Raw genomic sequence first — 18454 nt, forward strand, 5'->3', positions numbered from 1 at the left:
TGACTTACTACGAAATACATGCAAATGAAAAGACCACGTGTCCCCAGAACACTGGCGGACAAAATCAAAGCTCTAAATAAATGGATAGGAATTCCACGTTCACCGATCTGAAACGTCCACATGGCCAACATGTCCGTTCTTCCCAGCCTGACCTAAAGATTCGGTGTAATCCTAATCCAAACCTCAGCCAGTTAACTCTGTAGATCACCGACACACTGAACCCAAGGCGAACAGGGAAAAGCCACAGACCGGAAGGGCCACACAGTACCGAGCGAGAATACAGCTGGAGGAGGGCACTGCCCAGCAGCAGGTCTCCCTGTAAAGGCACAGGGATCGAGACAACACGGTGCTGGTGAGGGAACAGGCCAACAGACACGACGGAGGGCCCAGAGAGAGGCCCAATGCAGTCACCTCAGCTCTCCCACCAGAGCGAAGACCATCTGTCAACCCACGGTGCTGGAACAAGTGGACACCCACACACAAACACGCAAGCGTGAAAGACTCAGCCAGACACCCTGGCTTCCTAATGGCGGCACACGATAAACCCCATTCCCGCCAACAAAGAAACCCCAAATAACCACCAACCAACATAAATCTGATCAAACCTCTGAATCCAACAATTTACAGACAATACAGGGAACAAAGCAACAGGTCAGATTATACACCTTGAGGCACCAATTCAGCAAATCCAGATTGTGGGAAATTCTACTGGGAAAACCACCAGGCTTCCTCAACAAATAAACTACAGGGGTAAAAAAAAAAAAAAAAGGCGAGCTAGAAGCAAAACCTACACGTTAGGGGCGACACAACCTGTGTCAGCCGCCCGCTATGTGTCCACGTGACTGTGACTCTGATTTGAACCATAAAAATATTTATGACAGGGGCGCCTGGGGGGCTCAGTCGTTAAGCGTCTGCCTTCGGCTCAGGGCCTGATCCCAGAGTCCTGGGATCGAGCCCCGCATCGGGCTCCCTGCTCTGCTGGGAGCCTGCTTCTTCCTCTGCCACTCCCCCTGCTTGGGTTCCCTCTCTCCCTGGCTGTCAAATAAATAAATAAATAAAATCTTAAAAAATATATATATATATATACACACATATATACACGAGAAAACCAAAACCGTGCATGCAGAATAGACTCTCAAGCTATCAGAAACTGTTCTTTGTTTAGGTGTGATGATGCTACGGTGACTGTGTCTCTTTCAGAGCACAGCGAAATCTTATACAGGAGCTCGTGTTTGTCTGGAACTTGTTGCAGAATAGTCTGTGGTTCGGGGCAGTAAACAGGTGAAACGAGACTGGTCGGGAGCCAGTAAGTGTTGACGGCGGGCTGGGGGTACACTGGGTTCACGGCATCATTCTGCTTGTACACATTTGAAGATTTTCCAAGATACGAGATTCTTTAAATGGGGGACAAAAATGAATCTAGACACAGACCCAGTCCCTTCACAAACATCGACTCAGAATGGATTGCAGATCTAAAGTGAAATGCAGGGGCGCCTGGGTGGCACAGCGGTTAAGCGTCTGCCCTCGGCTCAGGGCGTGATCCCGGCGTTATGGGATCGAGCCCCACATCAGGCTCCTCTGCTATGAGCCTGCTTCTTCCTCTCCCACTCCCCCTGCTTGTGTTCCCTCTCTCGCTGGCTGTCTCTATCTCTGNATAAATAAATAAAATCTTTAAAAAAAAAAAAAAAAGTGAAATGCAGACAAGAGACCCCTGGAAGAGGACGCAGGGCAAGCCTGGGTGACCAGGGGGTGGCGATGACTTTCCAGGCCCAACCCCAAGGCACAGCCCATGAGAGGACGGACAGCTGGACTTCACTAACCCTAAACACTTCCTCCCTGTGAAAGTCAATGTCATGAGGAGACAAGCCACAGATGAAGAGAAAGTGTGAAAGATGCCTCTGATAAAGGACTGTCATCCAAAACACACAAAGAACTCTTAAAACCCAACAACGAGAAAACAACCCGTTTACAAAACGGGCCAAAGACTTTAACAGACACCTCTCCAAAGAAGAGATGCACGTGGCAAAAAGGTACGAAAACAGGCTCCGCATGGTGTGTCCTCAGGGAAGTGCAGATGACAACAGCCATGAGACACCACTGCACACCTGTCAGTGAGGTCAGAACCCACCGCGCAGACCACAGAAGCATGACAAGGACGAGGGGCCACAGGGGCTCTCGCTAGCTGCTGCTGGGAATGCAGAACAGGCAACCACTCGGCTAGCTGGCTTGACCTTTCCTTACAAAGTGAAACACGCTCCCACCAGATGATCGGACGATCATGTTTCTGGTTTTTATTCAAATGAACTGAAATTTATGTTCACAAAAAAACCTGCATGTGGACGTTCCCGGCAGCTTCATCTGTGACTGCCAAAACTTGGAAGCAACCAAGATGTTCTTCAGTAGGCCCATCCAGACAGGGGAGTCTCAATGAGAGCTGAAGAGAAGTGGCTGTGAAGCCACGAGAAGCTGTGGAGGAGCCTTCACCATGTCCCGCTACGAGAAAGCAGCCCAGCTGAAGAGTCCGCACCCTGTACGATTCTGGAAAAGGCACAGCTACAGAGATAGTAAAGAGGTCGCTGGTTGCCAGGGTTTCATGGGGAGGGGCAACCAGGCGGAGCACGGGGGCTTCAGGGCAGCGGGAGGACTCTGCGTGCTGATGTGGTGGACGCGAGCCAGGCCACAGGAGCACTGCCGGGTCCCCCCTGTAAACACAGAGTGACCATGAGACACACTCGGCCACGTGCACAGAGCAGAGGAGGGAAAGACGACCCATCCTCAGGCTGGACCTGACCTGCGCTCAAAGCAGGGAATGGAGTGCAAACAGGGTTGACGCTCTAGGTGGGGCAGAGAGGAAGCAAAGATGCATGGTGGGGGGGGGCGGGGGGATCTCAGCTGGCCCCGGGCCCGACAGCATCTGCATTCTCGTTTTCTCTTCTAAAGCTTGTTTCTGAGTTTAACTCTTAAATACACACTTCTCATCATGGAACATTAACTTTTTCATTGGTTTTTAAAAAAAATGTTACTTTAAAAGAACAAAATGGAGAAACTCATCAACCACACAGCAGTCTGTTCCGTGCACCCAGAATGCACACGGCTGCTGTGGCCCTGCACCCAGGCCAGCCAACATTCACCCAAGCACTGCCCTGGTGACACGCCCAGTGTCCAAGGGAAAAGAAAGCCAGACGAGGACACACAGACCTCCTGGAGGGTGGAGAGACCGGCTGGTGCCAAAGCCGGAGACCGGGGAATTGATTCAAGACGGACAAGTTAGAAGAGCTCGCGGAGAAACTGACAGGAACAGACTTCCACGACGGGCTGGCGCCGGAGGCCCGCGGGAGCTCGCGGAGGACAGCAAAGCGCACGCCCACACGCAGGCCGCCCTACCTGTCGATGACATCCTGCAGGCAGGCCTGCCGCTGCGCCCGCGTCAAAATCAGGTCCCTCCGACCATTTGAGGGTGACGTGTAACCGCTCGCTGGCCCGGCCCCCTTCCGCTGACTGCTGTCAGAAGCCCCAGGCCAAGGTGCCTGTTCCTGGCTGACCACGGAACAAATCCGCAGCAAATCTCTGCCGTAGACAGGGGCTCGCGAGCAGCGCCGCTCGTTGACAAAGTAGATCTGGTCCAGTCGCTCTTTCAGAAGTCTGCTCTTCTCCTCCTTTGTGGGAAACAGTGTTGAAAATGGTCACTGAGGAACAACAGGCCCGGGGCCTGGTCTCGCCAAGCGCCGCGGTGTCCCTCGCACATGGGGATCCTGAGACACCCGCGTCCCCTTCTACGGCAGACGGCGACAGAAAAGAGGCGGACAAAACGGTGTGTCTCTCTGACTGAAAAGTATTTCTCCAGACCCGATGAGATTTCTAACGCCCAGAAGATGGATATGAGAACAAAAAAACGTGATGGGATTTCTGCAATCACGAAGCCCAGTTTCCTTTGTTATGAAATGTGTTTTTAAAGTCAAATTCTGGGATTCAGAGAGATGATGTGCTTTCAAAGGCGTGTCTGTCGACAACACCATTAAGTATCACAACCGTGCCCCCAACAAGCAGCTTCTGAAAAACAACTTCGGAGGCTGAAGGGAGTGGCCCAGGGGATCCACGCAGTGTCGGGAGGGGGGGGCGTACCTGGGTTGGCCCTCCGACAGGAGAGGCTGGTTTGGAGGTCATTCCAGGTTCTCCAGTAGCCAGGGGATTGACCGCCACTCGCCCAGGCACACCAACTGCAAAGCAAGAGGGAAGAGCTGGGAAGCAAAGCTACGGTGGCTCTGCCGCCCATCCTGTGGCAGCTCGCTCTCGCAGAGCACTGACTCAAGTCCAAATCACTCAGGACTGACCACGAAGCACGCTGCTCTCTGGCTGTCGTCTGAGCCATGAGTCTGTCTCTCTTCTCTGGTGAGTGCCCAGTGCACTCAGAGGAAGCACCCACACCTGAGGCCCGTGGTCATCCTCACCGCCACCCCACTGCACAGCAGCCACGTGGCCACATGCACATCCCCTGTGACTTCACCCGCCTGCCTGCCCCCAGCAGGGAGTCAGCGCTGCCCTCGTCCTCCAAAGAAAGAGAGAGCAGTCGCTGTGCCCCAGCGGCCCGGCCCACCTCCATCAGCCAGGCCACACTGCACGTCCTAACAGAGACTGCACGGAAGGCACTGAGGACTGAAAGGGGCCTGCCGTGAGGCAGCCACTTCACGGGACTGTTGCGGGGGGGGGATGGCTACTGCTTTGTGGGGACGGGTGCCAGCAGCAGGCTCTGGTGGGGGGGGAGGAGGCCTGGAAAACAGAACCAGCCACAGGCGGAAACACATGCCACGGCTGGGACACAGAAGTGCAGCCAGCCCCGCCCAGTCTCACCGCAGACAAGACAGAGACCAGGGCTGAGCAGGGACAAAGGCTTGGGTCAGGAGAGGTCCCCCTGCTGCTTCGACCCACAAACCCCACCCAACCACCCACTCAGCCTCCTCAGCAGACCACACAAGAGGTCGGGACCCCAGGGGGAAGCCGGCCACGGACAGGCCAGACAGAGAAGGGCCCAAATCCTGCTCTGTTACCTGTCCCGGGGGAAATTCTAGCACGCTCGCTAAATGTACTTGTGACCTTAGCAAGCCAAAGTTCTCCTGATTCCAAGCTTCTTGTCAGAACAAGAAGTGAGTGGGGACTAGTCATGCTCAGATACCTCTGAGAGGAAGGCTGACAGCGACCTGTCTGTGGAAAGCAAGATAATCGCAGCAGGGCTTTCAGGTTCTGCGACGCCACGGGCATAAATCATAAACAGCTCCCCATTACCTCAGAAGCAAAGTCACACAGAAAGCAGCTTCAAGAGGCACGTGTTCCCGCTCAGAGCACCCTACCTGGCGCAGTCATGGGGGATGGGCCCGGGCCGCTGGCCGGGGGCTTGCTTCCCAGGGCGTTGAGGGCGCCCGCCTGAGACATGGTCTGCATCACCACAGGGCCTGGCGGCCGCAGGTAAGACTGGCCTGGAGCGGATACGATCTGAAGAACGCTGCCTGCAATCACACGAGCACCAAGAGGCGTCACTCGCGGGCCGCGCACCTCCTCCGACCTGCTACACGCACTTCCAAACACACGGGAACGAACGAAGCAACAGAGCAACAATCCAAATTCAAATTTACTCCAACAAGGCAGAGCAGGGTTCAGTTACTCGGGAAAAAATGACATTATTTCATTTAGAGTAAATGAAAAACTAAGGAACACAGTCACTTTTAAAGTCAAGAAAACGCTCATCTGTCCTTTGCCATTCCTGACGTCGGGTAACGCGGCGGGCACCCAGGATGGGCCTGTCACGCCTGCCTGAGGCCCCAAGACACTCCCGGGGCAAAAGCTCCAGACCATGCATGGTGCTGGCCCATCTGTAAAGCTCGACGAAGAAACATCTACAAACATTCTCTAGCCCAAAGGCTGCAGCTCTCTTCGCACTTAGTTTAAGGAGCTCACCACACTCAGCCCTTTGTGTGATGACATCTGACATCGTCTACTCGGGAGGAACTTCCCCACGCTGGGCTCTGCACAGTAGTGCCTGCCGGAGGTATAAACAGATGGCCTTGCCCCTTTGGCCAGAAGACTGAAGGAATAGGGAATTGTGCCAAGTTAAAGCTGACTTTGCTGCAGGCTTCCCGGGGCCCCCACTCTGCTAGCCTGTGTGGGAGCTTCCCGCGCTGCACACACCTCACCCCAGGGAGGCTGCTGCGAGCGCCACATGTGGCGTAGGCCCACAGCCCAGGGGGACTCAAACTCTGGGCCGCTGCCACCCAGTCACTTAGGGCTAATCCCAGTGTGCCCCTCAGACTACTCGTCCTCTGCACAAAGCCGTTACCGCAGGAATACATCGTGCTCAAAGGCCTGAGAGGCTTTGGTCTAGGAGTCAATGCTGCAAGATCTCTAAATGAAAAAACTTAACGTCTACATACTTTACTAGTCCTTTGGTGTTTTTAGGACAATTTATTTCACACGGAAGTTAAAAAGCAGCAAATATTTCTATACTGACTTTAAAATTAGGGGACTTTGGGGGACCCGGGGGCTCCGTCGGTGGGGCATGCGACTCCTGATCTCAGGGTCGTGAGTTCAAGCTCCACACCGAGTAGAAAAGTAAAAAAAGAGTAGAAAAAAGTAAAAGAAAAGTAGAGAAGTACAGAAATATGAAAACGGAGAACATTTCCAAGGAGCACATTTTATCCAAGAACGGTATCAGCTACACGGCATGTGTCCAGTACAGGCAGCAGGTGCTTGGCGTGTTACCCAGCCAGCCCCCTCAACACCCCACAAGGGAGGACGCATGCAGGCCATCTCTAGGTGAAGCCCCTGAGCTCCCGGGGGCTGCCTACGTGCCCAAGTCCCAGCGGCAGGGAAGAGGCCAGGACAACAGCAGGCCACTGGGTGGCTGTCCCTTACCTTGCAGCTGCAGGGGCTGGCCCGCGGTGAGCTGCCGCAGCTGGCTGTGCGACAGGGTGAACTTGTTCCCCTGGAACTGCAGCGTCACTGGGGTCTCTGGCTGGGCGACCCGGCTCTGCGGCCCCGCCAGGGAAGCCAGTTGGGCTATTTTGACCACCTCCCCACCTGCAGAAATGCAGAAGAAGATGGCATTAAAACCCCTGAGAGAACTTTGCAACGGCTCTACTGACGACCACCTGTCGTCCAGAACGGCCGTCTGGTAAACCGAAGCGTCACAGAAACGTGTCTTAGGTGCCGCTTCCTAACACTCTCAGAAAATAGTTATTTTCATAGAAAAGAGAAAATTAAAATTAACATTGGATCTTAATGGTTAATTTACTTAATCATAACTGGTAGAGATTTAAGATATCAGATCTTAATATAATTAACCAAACTACCAACTAACATTTCACTTTTCTCTCCAAACGATGACAAAGCAGCAAACGTCAAACACAGCAGCAATCTATTTGTAATACACTTTGGAACTCTTAATATCAACCTCTTCAGAGACCTTTCAAAACGTGAAATTACATGTCCAATTCAGGGCACAGAGGTACACAAGATTATACCCCTAAGAGTGTAAGAGAACAGGTCACTAGGATAATACATCACACAGACGTAGCTGTAAGATACAAAGGTTCCCACTAACTTGCGCTAGACTGTAGGATTCGATCTAGAACACTGAAAAAATGCCAGACTCGACAGTGCTTAACACATTTGTGAAAACAACTCAGATGGAGTCCTGTGTACGCAACTCAGAAAGGCACTACCTGCAGGTTTTGAGCGAACACCAGGGGTACAGAGTTCGGGCCCCCAATGGTTGATAATGGAAAACACTCCCCCGCAAGGAAATCCATGCCAGAATGATTAGTGACACCATACAGAGAACAGTTAGCAGGAGACCAGGAAAATACCCAGAGGTCCTGCCCACAGAAGCTGTGAACAGGAGGGAGCGACAGGAGGAGGCGCAGAGAAGGGTGTGTGGACAGGACGCCCCTGGCCCTGCTCCATCCACACAGAAAGAAGGGGAGCGGGGGGCTCTGCCCGAGCTCAGCTCCTGGGGCACGGCCCCCGCAACACCTGTCCCTGGCCAACAGAAATGTCACCCGTGCGGGGCTTCCCTCCCCCAGGCAGCTAGCCGGGACTGTTAACTCTTCACTCACTGGCAGTGGAAGCGAGGCCTCGTCATGACAGACCAGCCTGACTCGGGGTCTCCCAGTGACACCAGCCCCCCAGCTTCCCAGAGAGACCTCCACACACTGGTCATGCCCACAAATGAAGTGCTCAAGGGGGAGTCTGCGAAACAGTGGTGCCTACGACCGTCTCCATAAGGACACTTCCTACAGCAGAATCGGGGGGCACATGAGAGATGTGGAAATATGCTAGCAATATTGGTCACAGTAAAAAGGTCTAAGAAAATGTAGTAACACTGAGATGTTTTCATCACCAAGTTATCATGAGACATCTCAGCTGAGCAGAAATTCATTCCCGCCTTAAATATGATCAGAAGCAAGAGAGTAAAAACAAGTCATGGTTTTTAACAACCGGCACCAGCCCTCGTGGGCAAGAACATTACATGCTCTCGCCCGAGTGCCACCTGCTCCGCAGGCTGAGTCCCGCGGCCGATGGAGTGAGGAGAAGTGAGGCCATCAGCACACCAGCAGAGCATGCGTGGGAGGAAAGCAGAGCTGACGTCCGGGGATCAGGAGAAAGGACAGAGGAGGACAGGGCCCTGGATGCTGGCCCTGCAGAGGGCATCCCTCTGCACACGTAGGGCCAGAAACGACAGCGTGGCGAAAGGCAGCACCCGGGCGTGGGGTTAGGGAGACAAAGGGAGTGGACAGCAAGGCTCTTCACACACGCTGATCGGAACACAACTTCCCGTGGCAAAGACGTGGCAGAACCGGGAGGGGCGAGGCCACTTACTGGGCAGGCGCGCCTGAGCCTGCGAGGTGAGCACCAGCCCCTGAGGCAGCGCGCTCTGCCCGGCCGGGTGCGAGGGGGCCTGGGGCGGGGGCGGGGGCGGGGCCCGCGGTTTCGCAGGATGGGCCGGGCTAGGTGCTGCGCTGGAGGTCGAGGCGGGCGGCTGTCTCGGAGCGGGAGCGCCGGTGGAGGCCTGGGAGGTCTGAAACGGGGCTGCCACTGCAATCGATAAGGTTTGTTTGTGCAAAGCTGTTAGAGGTTCTTCACGAAATGCAGAAACAAAACAAACATTTCATTAAAGCCTCTCAGATGAGAAGTCCTCTCTAAAAAAAAGGGTGGGGGGTGTGGTCAATGGGGTGAAACAGAACTTTCTAGCAGCTGTGCGGTGTTCTCCGAGTTCGTCCGCAGGCCACGCGGTCCACTTCCGCAGGGCAGAGTGCTGGCAGCCAGCCAGGTCTGACGGGGGCCGCGCCCCACCTGCACGCACGCACAGGGCAGCGCTGCACCTGCCCGCGGGCCGGATACCGAAGACCCAGTGAGAAGGCCGGGACACCGTCCTGTTACTTCTGCCAGTCAACCCCGCCCTTCCTCAGTGAGCGCTGGGCAAGCGGTGGCCCCAAGCGTGACAGCAGCCTTCCTGAGCTCTCACACACAACTCTGACGCGCGCGTCCCTGCGTCAGAGAGCCTTCGCCGGGGCACATCTTCACCAGCACGCCAACAGCGACTCGACCAAAACCGTCATGTCTTGTTCAGGGAAAAACTACAGTTTCAGGGCACCAAAAGGCCTGAAGCTCATGGGCAAGCCACGTGAGGTGCGTTCAACAGAGCCAGAGCAGGCGGCCCGCTCCCGATCAGAGCAATGGCTGCCCGTCCAGAGGGGCAGGGCAAGTGCCAGGAGCTCCGTCCACAAAGACCCTCGGCAACCCCGAGGGCACGCCAGCACGTAAAGCATACCTTTTGCATCTGGATTTGCAGAGAACGTGGCAATCGGTGGCCGTCCTCGCACGTGGCCCTGCGGAGTGGCCGTGGCTGTGCCAGAGGCTGCCGTCCGAGTCGGGTGTGTGCTGGGGAAAGCCACGGTGCGACCCTCGGGCTTTTGGCCATACTGCACGGGCTGAAACAACCTGGAAAGAAGGCGTGTGTGCCACTGAGACACAGGGGGCTCGGGGTACCCAGAGACGGTGAGGGTCCCTACTCCCAGTGTGGCTCAAAGAGGGCTCAGGGTTCTCAATGTGGCACTGAGCAGCTCAGCACAGGTCCGGGGCAGGCACTGACCACCCTCGGGACACACAGTGGCAACGTCTACCCCGAAGCTGGGGCACCCGGGATGAATGCGCATCTGGCGCTCAGAGGCCACAGCACTGGACTGGGCGCAAGTGGACTGGGCGCGAAGCCACGTCCAGCAACCAAGTGATGAGGCAGCACAGGTTCTGGTGGCTGGAAGTGGTACCGGTGCCTTGGAGGCAACAGTGGCCACTGTTTCGGGTGTTACCACACCGCAACACGCTCTTTATAACGCTTTTACCTAGAAAATTGTAATGGCGGGAATTCTGTAATTTCAAATACCCTGTGCAACGCATCCGCTAAAGGCAGCCAGGAGAAAGGCAGTGACCTGAAGCCGGGCCAGCCCGAGAGAACCGCAGCTCTGCCGGCCCATGTGCGGATCTCACCGAGGCGTGCAGGCCCCTGCGAGTGTCAAGCAGAGGGCAGTGTGATCCCAAGAACCCAGGGAGGGCACGTGCAGAACAGCCAACGGGAATGGGCTCCAATCTGCAGAGCTGGCCCCATTAAACTCCTATTTTCCCATATCTGTCTCATTTTCAACCCGACCACGAGATCTTATGTACTTTCAACTTGCTGGATTTAACCTATGTTATTAGGTCATTTATTTCCACTCCATCATTTAATGTGGTCTGCTCCTTTCAGCCACATGGCACCAACAAAATCAATTCTGATGTCCTTCAGAAGTCCTCTGTGTGGCTGTCAGGGGTGGAGCCCTCTGCCCACCACCCACGTGCACCCTCTCCCTGAGACAGCAGCCACCAGAGTATGCCCAGGGCAGAGCAGCCTGACCTCCTCCCTGTACAGACCCATCACCAGGCTGTCCTTAGGAGGGCGAGGGCTGTACCGTCCCACCCAGCGGTGCAGACTGCCCACAAAGACCACATGCAATGAGCTGCCCCCACAGACACTAAGGACAACAGGGCAAATTCCAGAAGCAGGCAAGCCAGCGAGAAGGTCAGCCATTTCTTCCCCCCACCAGCCATAGCCGGGTCCTCATGTAAATTCCCGCCACACATCCCAGGTCTCCCTGATGGGCTGTGGGGCTGGGTCCTTCCCAGGAGGGGAACATCACCGACCCCATGGCTGATTCAGGGCCAACCAGGATCCAGCCGGGGACTTCGGTGAGCAGGAGGCAGCACTCCACACCACACACCTGCTAGGCTTCAGTCTGAGGGCCGCCGGCCTGCCCGATGGGGGCGGCGCAGTGAACAGCTCGTCCATGAGTTTCCGCGTCACTTTCTGCTTACACAGCAACTCTGCTTCGTGGCGAGTCATTTTATCCTCTAAGCCGATAAGATCAAATATAGAGAGATCCGTTTCCTAAGGAGAAAAGGAGCAAAGTTTTGCTCTGGGAGACTGGAGGAAAATGACTGGGAACCCAAGCACATCCCAAGCAGGATGGCCAGGCCCTGCACAGCCTCGGTCCCCGGGACACGCCTTGAAGCCATTCCGGGGCTCGGGCAGGCTGCTGGACCTCAGCATGCCTCAGTGTCCCCATCGTTAAGAGCACCCCACATGTCCGTGTGAACGGAGAAGACAATGCTTGGAGAGAGACTGGACTCAGGAAAGGAAGGGAGTATAGACAGCACAAGTACCCGTCCGCATCGACAAGGGGCGCCTTGGGGGAGAGATGCACTCATACTGGGGAGGCAGAGGTGGGCACACAACATTCGGCCCAGAGCCCTGGGGACACGCATTCCATGGGCAGGCCACGCCGCCTGAGTCCCCAGTTAAGGCAGACGCCCCGCGTGCCTGGCACCCCCCACATGTGCTTCTCTAATGAGAAGGCACAGCTGCACTCCCATCATGACATCGAGCATCAAAGTGGATGACGTCAAGTGCTGGCAAGCCCTCCCATACCCTCGTACACATGTGGGGATGTGAAAACTGCCCAGCCGTTCCTCAAAAGGCTGAACATGAAGTAGGCACACGACCCTGCAATTCCATGCCTAGACACGTGCGCAAGAAACATGAAGCCCACATCCACACAAAGCTGGTCCATCAATGTCCGCAGTAACATTACTCACAAGGGCCAAAATGCAGAAACAACCCAAGTGTCCGTTAACTGATGACCACATCAACACGGTCCATCCACACCAGGGAACACGACCCAGCCTTAGAAAGGAAGGAGATTGGGACACACGCGACAACCCGGGTGAACTCTGAAAGCGCTACACTCCGTGAAGTAAGCCAGACACGAGGACCACGCTGTGAAGGATTCCGTCTGTGCGCAAAGTCCAGAACAGGTGGACTCATGAGGCAGGTCAGGTACGGGGCTGCCTGGGGCAGGGAGGGGAGGGAACAGGAGGGACGGCTCATGTCTGTGGGTTCTCTCTTGGCAATGATGACACAGTCCACAATCAGTGGTGATGAATGCAGGCATTTTCAGTGTCTTATTCGCTGCTGTCCCAGGGGCTAGAAAACTCCCCGACACCTAGCACGCCTCAGTGCTTGCCGAACAAATGAGAAAAAACACCACAACATAACACACACCAAGCTCTCGGAAGCCAGGCACACGGAAGGTTCCTCCTGTGGATTCGACACACACAACGGCCACGGAGGTGCACAATTATCCCCGTCCTGAGGGACAGCAGGGCCCCGCAAACATGCACAGCGCAGGAACAGGACCTCCCCGGAGACTGAGAGCGGCCCATGACGATGCTCGCTGAGACACCCGCATGTGTCCTCAACAGGCCTCACCACGGGGGGGGACCCCAGCTCCCCATCGAGCACCCGTCACGTGTGCTGTTTCCCACACTCGGACAGCACACGTAAGGCTAGGAACCCGTCCCCTGCAGTTCTGGGGCCAGGGCTTGTCCCCCGCGGGCCGACCGCAGACGCAGACGCCGAGTCGGCGGGAGGAGCCCGGCGCCAGGTGGGTCTGAAGCGCGGGCCGAGAGCGCGGAAAGCAGCCTCCCGGAGCCACGGTAGCTACGCCGCATCCGGAAGCGAGGCCGGCGGACACGTACCTTCCAGGAGTCGCCGTCGAGCGCCTTGAGGATGAGGGAGGCGGAGCGGTACCGCAGCGGCCCCGCCGTGTAGGACGACTCCGGGAGCCGCGGCTCCACCAGCCCGGGGTGGTTGCAGATCCTCTGCAGCCGCAGCAGGATGCTCAGCACGTCCACGAAATGGCCGCTCTTCAGCGCCTCCTGCGTTCTGCTCGGGGACAAACACCAGCACCGTCGGCACGGGCGCCACGGCGCGGCCGACTCCACAACACGCCACTGCCCCGTGCTCCCCGTCGGAACGCTCAGGTCCCAGCCGCCCTCCGGGGCTTCGGACTCGGACTCACTTCCTGTCCCCCCCAACAGGCTGAGAGGCCAGAGAGCCAGGAGTGAGGGTCAGACGGGCACGCGGCTCGCCACGCCCCTCCGGCCAGCGGAGGACGACGCTCGACGTGGACGGCAGGGACGGATTTCCGCCCCACGGTCACGAGTGCTGTGAAGCAGGAGTGGGCATCAGGGCGAGAGCACCTGACCCAGGGGAGGAAAGACCCCGCGGGTGGGATGCCAGCCCCGGCCCTGCAGCCACGAAGAAGGCACACACATGAGCTAACCGCAGGCCGGGCCAGGACCACGCAGTAAACACAGTCCAAGCAGAGACCTCCAGGGTCTCCAGGTGAGGAGGCGGGCACGGTGTCCCCAGCAGGTTAGGGAAGGAGCCGTGCAGGACAGGATGGGGGGTACGCTGGTTCAGAGATCCAGGAGCAGAGGCAGTGGGATGGAGGGACAGGCAGTAGCAGAGAGAATGCCAGGCTTCCAAATGAGCAGCTGGGCGATGGACTACTGTGTTCGAGGACAGCCTAGAGAGCAAGTGCTCTGGGAACGCCCTCGTGAGAGCAGGTCTGCAGCACTCCAGGGACAGCCCAAGCAGCCACAGGAGAGTGTGGGCCACTCGGGAGCCCGGAGGCCCGCAGGCCAGTGGAAGCCCACACAGGCAGTTCTCAGCCACAGCAGAGGGGCTAAGCAGGGCGGAGACACACACGTAGTCTACAAGCTCGGCTCTGGAGAGCAAAGGGAGAAGAGAGAGTATTTAAAATCACACCTGTCTGTATAAGGACACACTTCAGAAAAAAGAGCTGAAGCACAAGTGAGCCCCAGGACCCTGAAAGAAGCCCCCAGAGGGGAAGAGATTCACATAGGCAGGTCTGCGGGGCCCCCAGGAAGGCGGGGGAGACGAGCTCTGCTGAGAAGAGGGTGCAGCTCAAGACAGCAGGAACGTGAGACACAGCCACCACACAGTGACCAAAGTAAAGCTCAGAGCCCCCTCGAAGACCCCAGACCATCACATCAACACGCAACGAGGGATGTCTGTCATCAGGAGCTCTTGCACGCTCAGGTATAGGCGTGCTCAACACTTCCCATTCGACTTGACAGGTTCAGGGGAAAAGCAGCCCCCAGACGTGAAGAGGGACAGTCACTTCCTGCTGCTCTACCAGGAGCAGAAGGCACACGACAGCCTACGTGTCAGGTCACCAGCCTCCCACAGCCACAGGCAGGACTAACGTCGGGACCGTCTAGCTCCCAGGGAAAGCCCAGCATGCCCATGGCCCAGCCCTGCAGAGCGACGGCCCGGAGTTCCTGAGAACACGGTCCACTCCTGGCAAAAGATGTGAGGGGCGCCTGACAGACAAGCACGGGCCTCTTCCTTGAGCAGCAGCAACCTCCACGGACCCTGCTCTTCGTAACCTGAAGTCGGCACCTACAGAAGAGCTGTCCAACAGCCTGCCGGGCCCGCGCTGCGGCCTGCTCGCACCGCACGCTAGCCCAGCACGGACCGAGGGTGTTGCTGGGAAGGAGCACAGAAACACTCAACCACAGCAGCGTCACTGATGCCATTTGCCGAAGACTAAGAAACCACACCAGGGAGTAAAAACGCACACTTTATGTTCTGTCCTAAAACTTTCCAACACTAACTCAAAAAAACAAATGTGAACAGCAAAACCATCTCGTGAAGTCTCAATGCACACAGACACTATGCTGACGAGTGTGACGGCACAGTGCCCACGACCGCACAGTGCCCGCCCTCATCTCACGAGGGGACGATGCTCAGGGGGCCCAGCAGGCTAGCGGAGGGGCCACTGGAGCCCCAGCAACACCAGCACGTGCAGCCTCAGAGCAGCTCCCCCAGAAGGAGGCGGGCGGCCTCTCTGGCTGTAAGAGACCGAGCTGCTCAGATGGGATGTGTGGCCTGCGTGAGCCTCAAGTGAAACACCATGAGCCTCGCCCATGAATTCAGGGAGCAGGGTGGGCGCCAGGCCGGTGCTGGGTCAGCAGGGAAGGGGCAGAGCCCTGGGAAAGCGGGCAGACACACAGAGAGCACAGGGCAAGCGCAGGTTCCGGACGCTGTCCCCGCAGAAGGCCGTGAGAGGGCAGAGGCCCAGCGCCTTCCAGCCGGGCAGGACCCACAGCGTGAAGCTGGCTTACCCAGGCTGCAGGATCACGTCCTCATACAAGGCCTTCTGCCGACTCGACAGGCGGCATTTCAGCACGTGCTCGTACTTCTTTGTCAGCTGCTTCTCCACATCCCTCTTAGTTCTCCTCAGGATAAAGGGCTGCGTCACCTGAAAAGGAGAGGTGTGAGCATCGTCCCCTTTCCAGGATGACGTCACCACACCCAGCACAGGGCACGGCACCGCAGCCACCGCACGCACATACCCGGTGCAGCCGTATGACCACTTTGTGGTAGTAATCCTGGTTCTCATCGTTCGGAGCCTTCAGGGGCAGGTGCAGGTAAGGCCTGGAGATGCCGGGGATGAGGAAGTGCACCATGGTCCACAGCTCCAGGAAGGTGTTGTGCAGGGGCGCGTCAATCAGGAGCAGGCGCTGCTGGCTGTGGGAGAGTGAGAGGTGACAGCGGACATGGCACCCCGGGATGCTGGCCACAGGCGCTTCCTCCGCAGACGTGTAAGGATAGGGACAACGGGCTCACAGACCCTCCCGGAAAGGGACCTGCGGCCCCCAAGCACTGAGCGAAGGGAAGGGAAGCAGCTCGGTGCGCCCGCGACCACACGCACCCCTCCGCCAGCCAACCCAGAACCCTGAGGGGGGGACCGCGGGTCAGACCTCCTCAGGGTGAACACGGCCTCCCAATGCCTCTCAGTCATGCCCCGGACACGCTGCATCTCGTCGATGACCAGGCACCGCCACCGCACGCGCGTGAAGGACGCGTAGCCCCTGAAGAACTGCTTGTAGGGCGCGATGCACACGTTGAAGCTGTTGGGCTCCGTCCACTCCTGCAGCACACGAACAGGCGTCACCTGCGGCCACCCCCCCGCCCCGGGCGCACACAAGACGACGGAGCTTGGGTTTCAGGACCTCGTCCTAAGAGTAGACAGCACTCGTGAGCACAAACTGAGAAGCTGCTCGGAGGCATTAAAGACTGTTTGAGGCAACAGGTCACCACAGAGTGTCGTGAGGGGAGCCAGCGTGCACGGGACGCACCCAAGCACGGAAATCATACTGAGACGCTGAAGGAAGGAGCGTCCATGCTGCAACTGACTGCTTTGTAAGCTTTTGAAAGGCAAATAACCAGAAACAGGAAAACGGAAAATACATCCCAAAGTTCTCACTTTTCCAGTAAATACTACTCAACACAATAGTCTACTGATGAGGCAACCTTATCTTCAATGAAACACTGTGGCCTCTGGTCCACTTTCACTCAATCTGGCGCTAGACGGAACAGGGCGGAAAGAGACCCCGACCAGCTCTGCTCCCGTGGCCGCCTGCGCGTCACCTGTAGCCCTACGGACTGTTCCCATGGGAGTCACCTCACGAGTTCACAGCTGAGAACTGGGGCACATCACAAGTTCCTGTTCAGGCTTGTGGCGCTCACTGGGCCTGTGGGTGGGAGGGATGGCGCTGGAAGCAAAGCGCTGGAAGGAAAGCGGCCACGGGCCAGCGTGCGATGGGGTGTGTGCATGGGGATTCTCCTTGCCAGGGCAGGCTGTGCTTTCAAGGGGCTCCACCCCTAGGAACCACCTGAAGGTCTAGTGTCTCACAAACAAGGGACTTTGGACAATTACACAAACACGTCTTGACATTCTGAAATCTATGTCCCGTACAGATGAAGATCACATCTGTCCAGTTTTATTTCACATTTAAAATAAAATACCTGTCTCTTTGCTTTCAGTTCTCTGTGGCTCCCAACATATAAGAGGGTTTTGAGCCCAGGGCACCAACGCTTCAGCTCGAGCTCCCACTTGAGGATGTTACAGCCTCTCACGACCACAAGATGAGGGCCCCAGTTGCCTACAAAGGAGAGAAAAGACAGAACTTTCCTCTCTAACGGAAACAACCCGTCAAATCTGGACACTCAGTGCTGTGCTGACCAGAAATGCATGACAGGTACACGTGGGGTGTCCCCAGGCACGATGCAGAGGTGTCGTCCCTACCACGCAACCGCCAGACCTGTGGCGGAGGGGCGGAGCCCTGACACACAGCAGACACTCCACAAAGTACTGAAGGGGGACTGAAGAAGGTGAGTATTTATTCAAAATCACGGTGAACCCCACTGTGAGCACGGGAAAGAAGGTGCATCTGTGAGGAACAGTGCCCAGAAAACGGAGGAAGCATGCCGACGGGGCATTCGGACCCGGCCCAGAGCCGTGCCCTCGTGGCCACCCAGTGAGGCACGCTGGCTCAGGCTCGGGCACGGTGCACATGCCCAGCCTCCAGTCAGAACACACCCAAACCACCCCAAAACAGAAGGTTTCAACTTCAGTCCTCCAAAAAATGTTTTAAGCTATCAGAACGCACACAAGACAAGTTTCCACTTCAGTGCTACAAATGAGACGTACACCACGTTGAGACAGAAACAGCAGACTTGGAAAGGCCACGTACAGGACACCCGGCCGTGGCCAGTACCGCTCGTGGGGAGAGCACCGCGTCCTGGGCTTACAGAAGAATGACCCAACAGGGAAGTAAACAAGGATGTAAACAGATGCAAGAGGACAAAAACTCTTCAGAAGGCACACCCCTGAGAAGACAGAGGCAAATCCACCCCAGATGCGCTTTCCCCCACCGAGAACCACGATTTTTTAAAAACCAGAATTTGGAACATTGTTCCAGGTTTGGTTTTCTGCAAGGCCCTTATTCCAGATGCACTGTTGGGGTCCAGCAGGGAGCCTGCTTCTCCCTCTGCCTGCCCACTCATGCGCTCTTTCTCGCTCTCTCTCTCAAATAAATAAAATCTTTTTAAAAAATAAATAAAAATTAAAAGAAAATAAAAACTGAGATTGAAGCTTTTCACACAGAGGGCAAAGAAGAGGCATTGCTAGTGATGGTGAGGGAAGGGCGCAGCAAG

The 18454-nt window shown here is 56.5% G+C and overlaps 1 protein-coding gene across 1 annotated transcript in view; it reads right to left on the bottom strand.

The window, feature by feature from the left end:
* Positions 1–18454, bottom strand: part of EP400 (E1A binding protein p400) — a 98733-nt gene that overhangs the window by 38609 nt on the left and 41670 nt on the right. Inside the window, 12 exon segments of the mRNA XM_034638629.1 lie at positions 3385–3656; positions 4123–4217; positions 5346–5501; positions 6904–7068; positions 8869–9084; positions 9821–9990; positions 11304–11470; positions 13120–13306; positions 15577–15713; positions 15808–15982; positions 16216–16385; positions 17264–17400. Of these exon segments, the coding sequence (XP_034494520.1) occupies positions 3385–3656; positions 4123–4217; positions 5346–5501; positions 6904–7068; positions 8869–9084; positions 9821–9990; positions 11304–11470; positions 13120–13306; positions 15577–15713; positions 15808–15982; positions 16216–16385; positions 17264–17400 (2047 nt within the window).

Source organism: Ailuropoda melanoleuca, chromosome 12 (assembly GCF_002007445.2).
Source record: "Ailuropoda melanoleuca isolate Jingjing chromosome 12, ASM200744v2, whole genome shotgun sequence".
Classification (NCBI taxonomy): domain Eukaryota; kingdom Metazoa; phylum Chordata; class Mammalia; order Carnivora; family Ursidae; genus Ailuropoda; species Ailuropoda melanoleuca.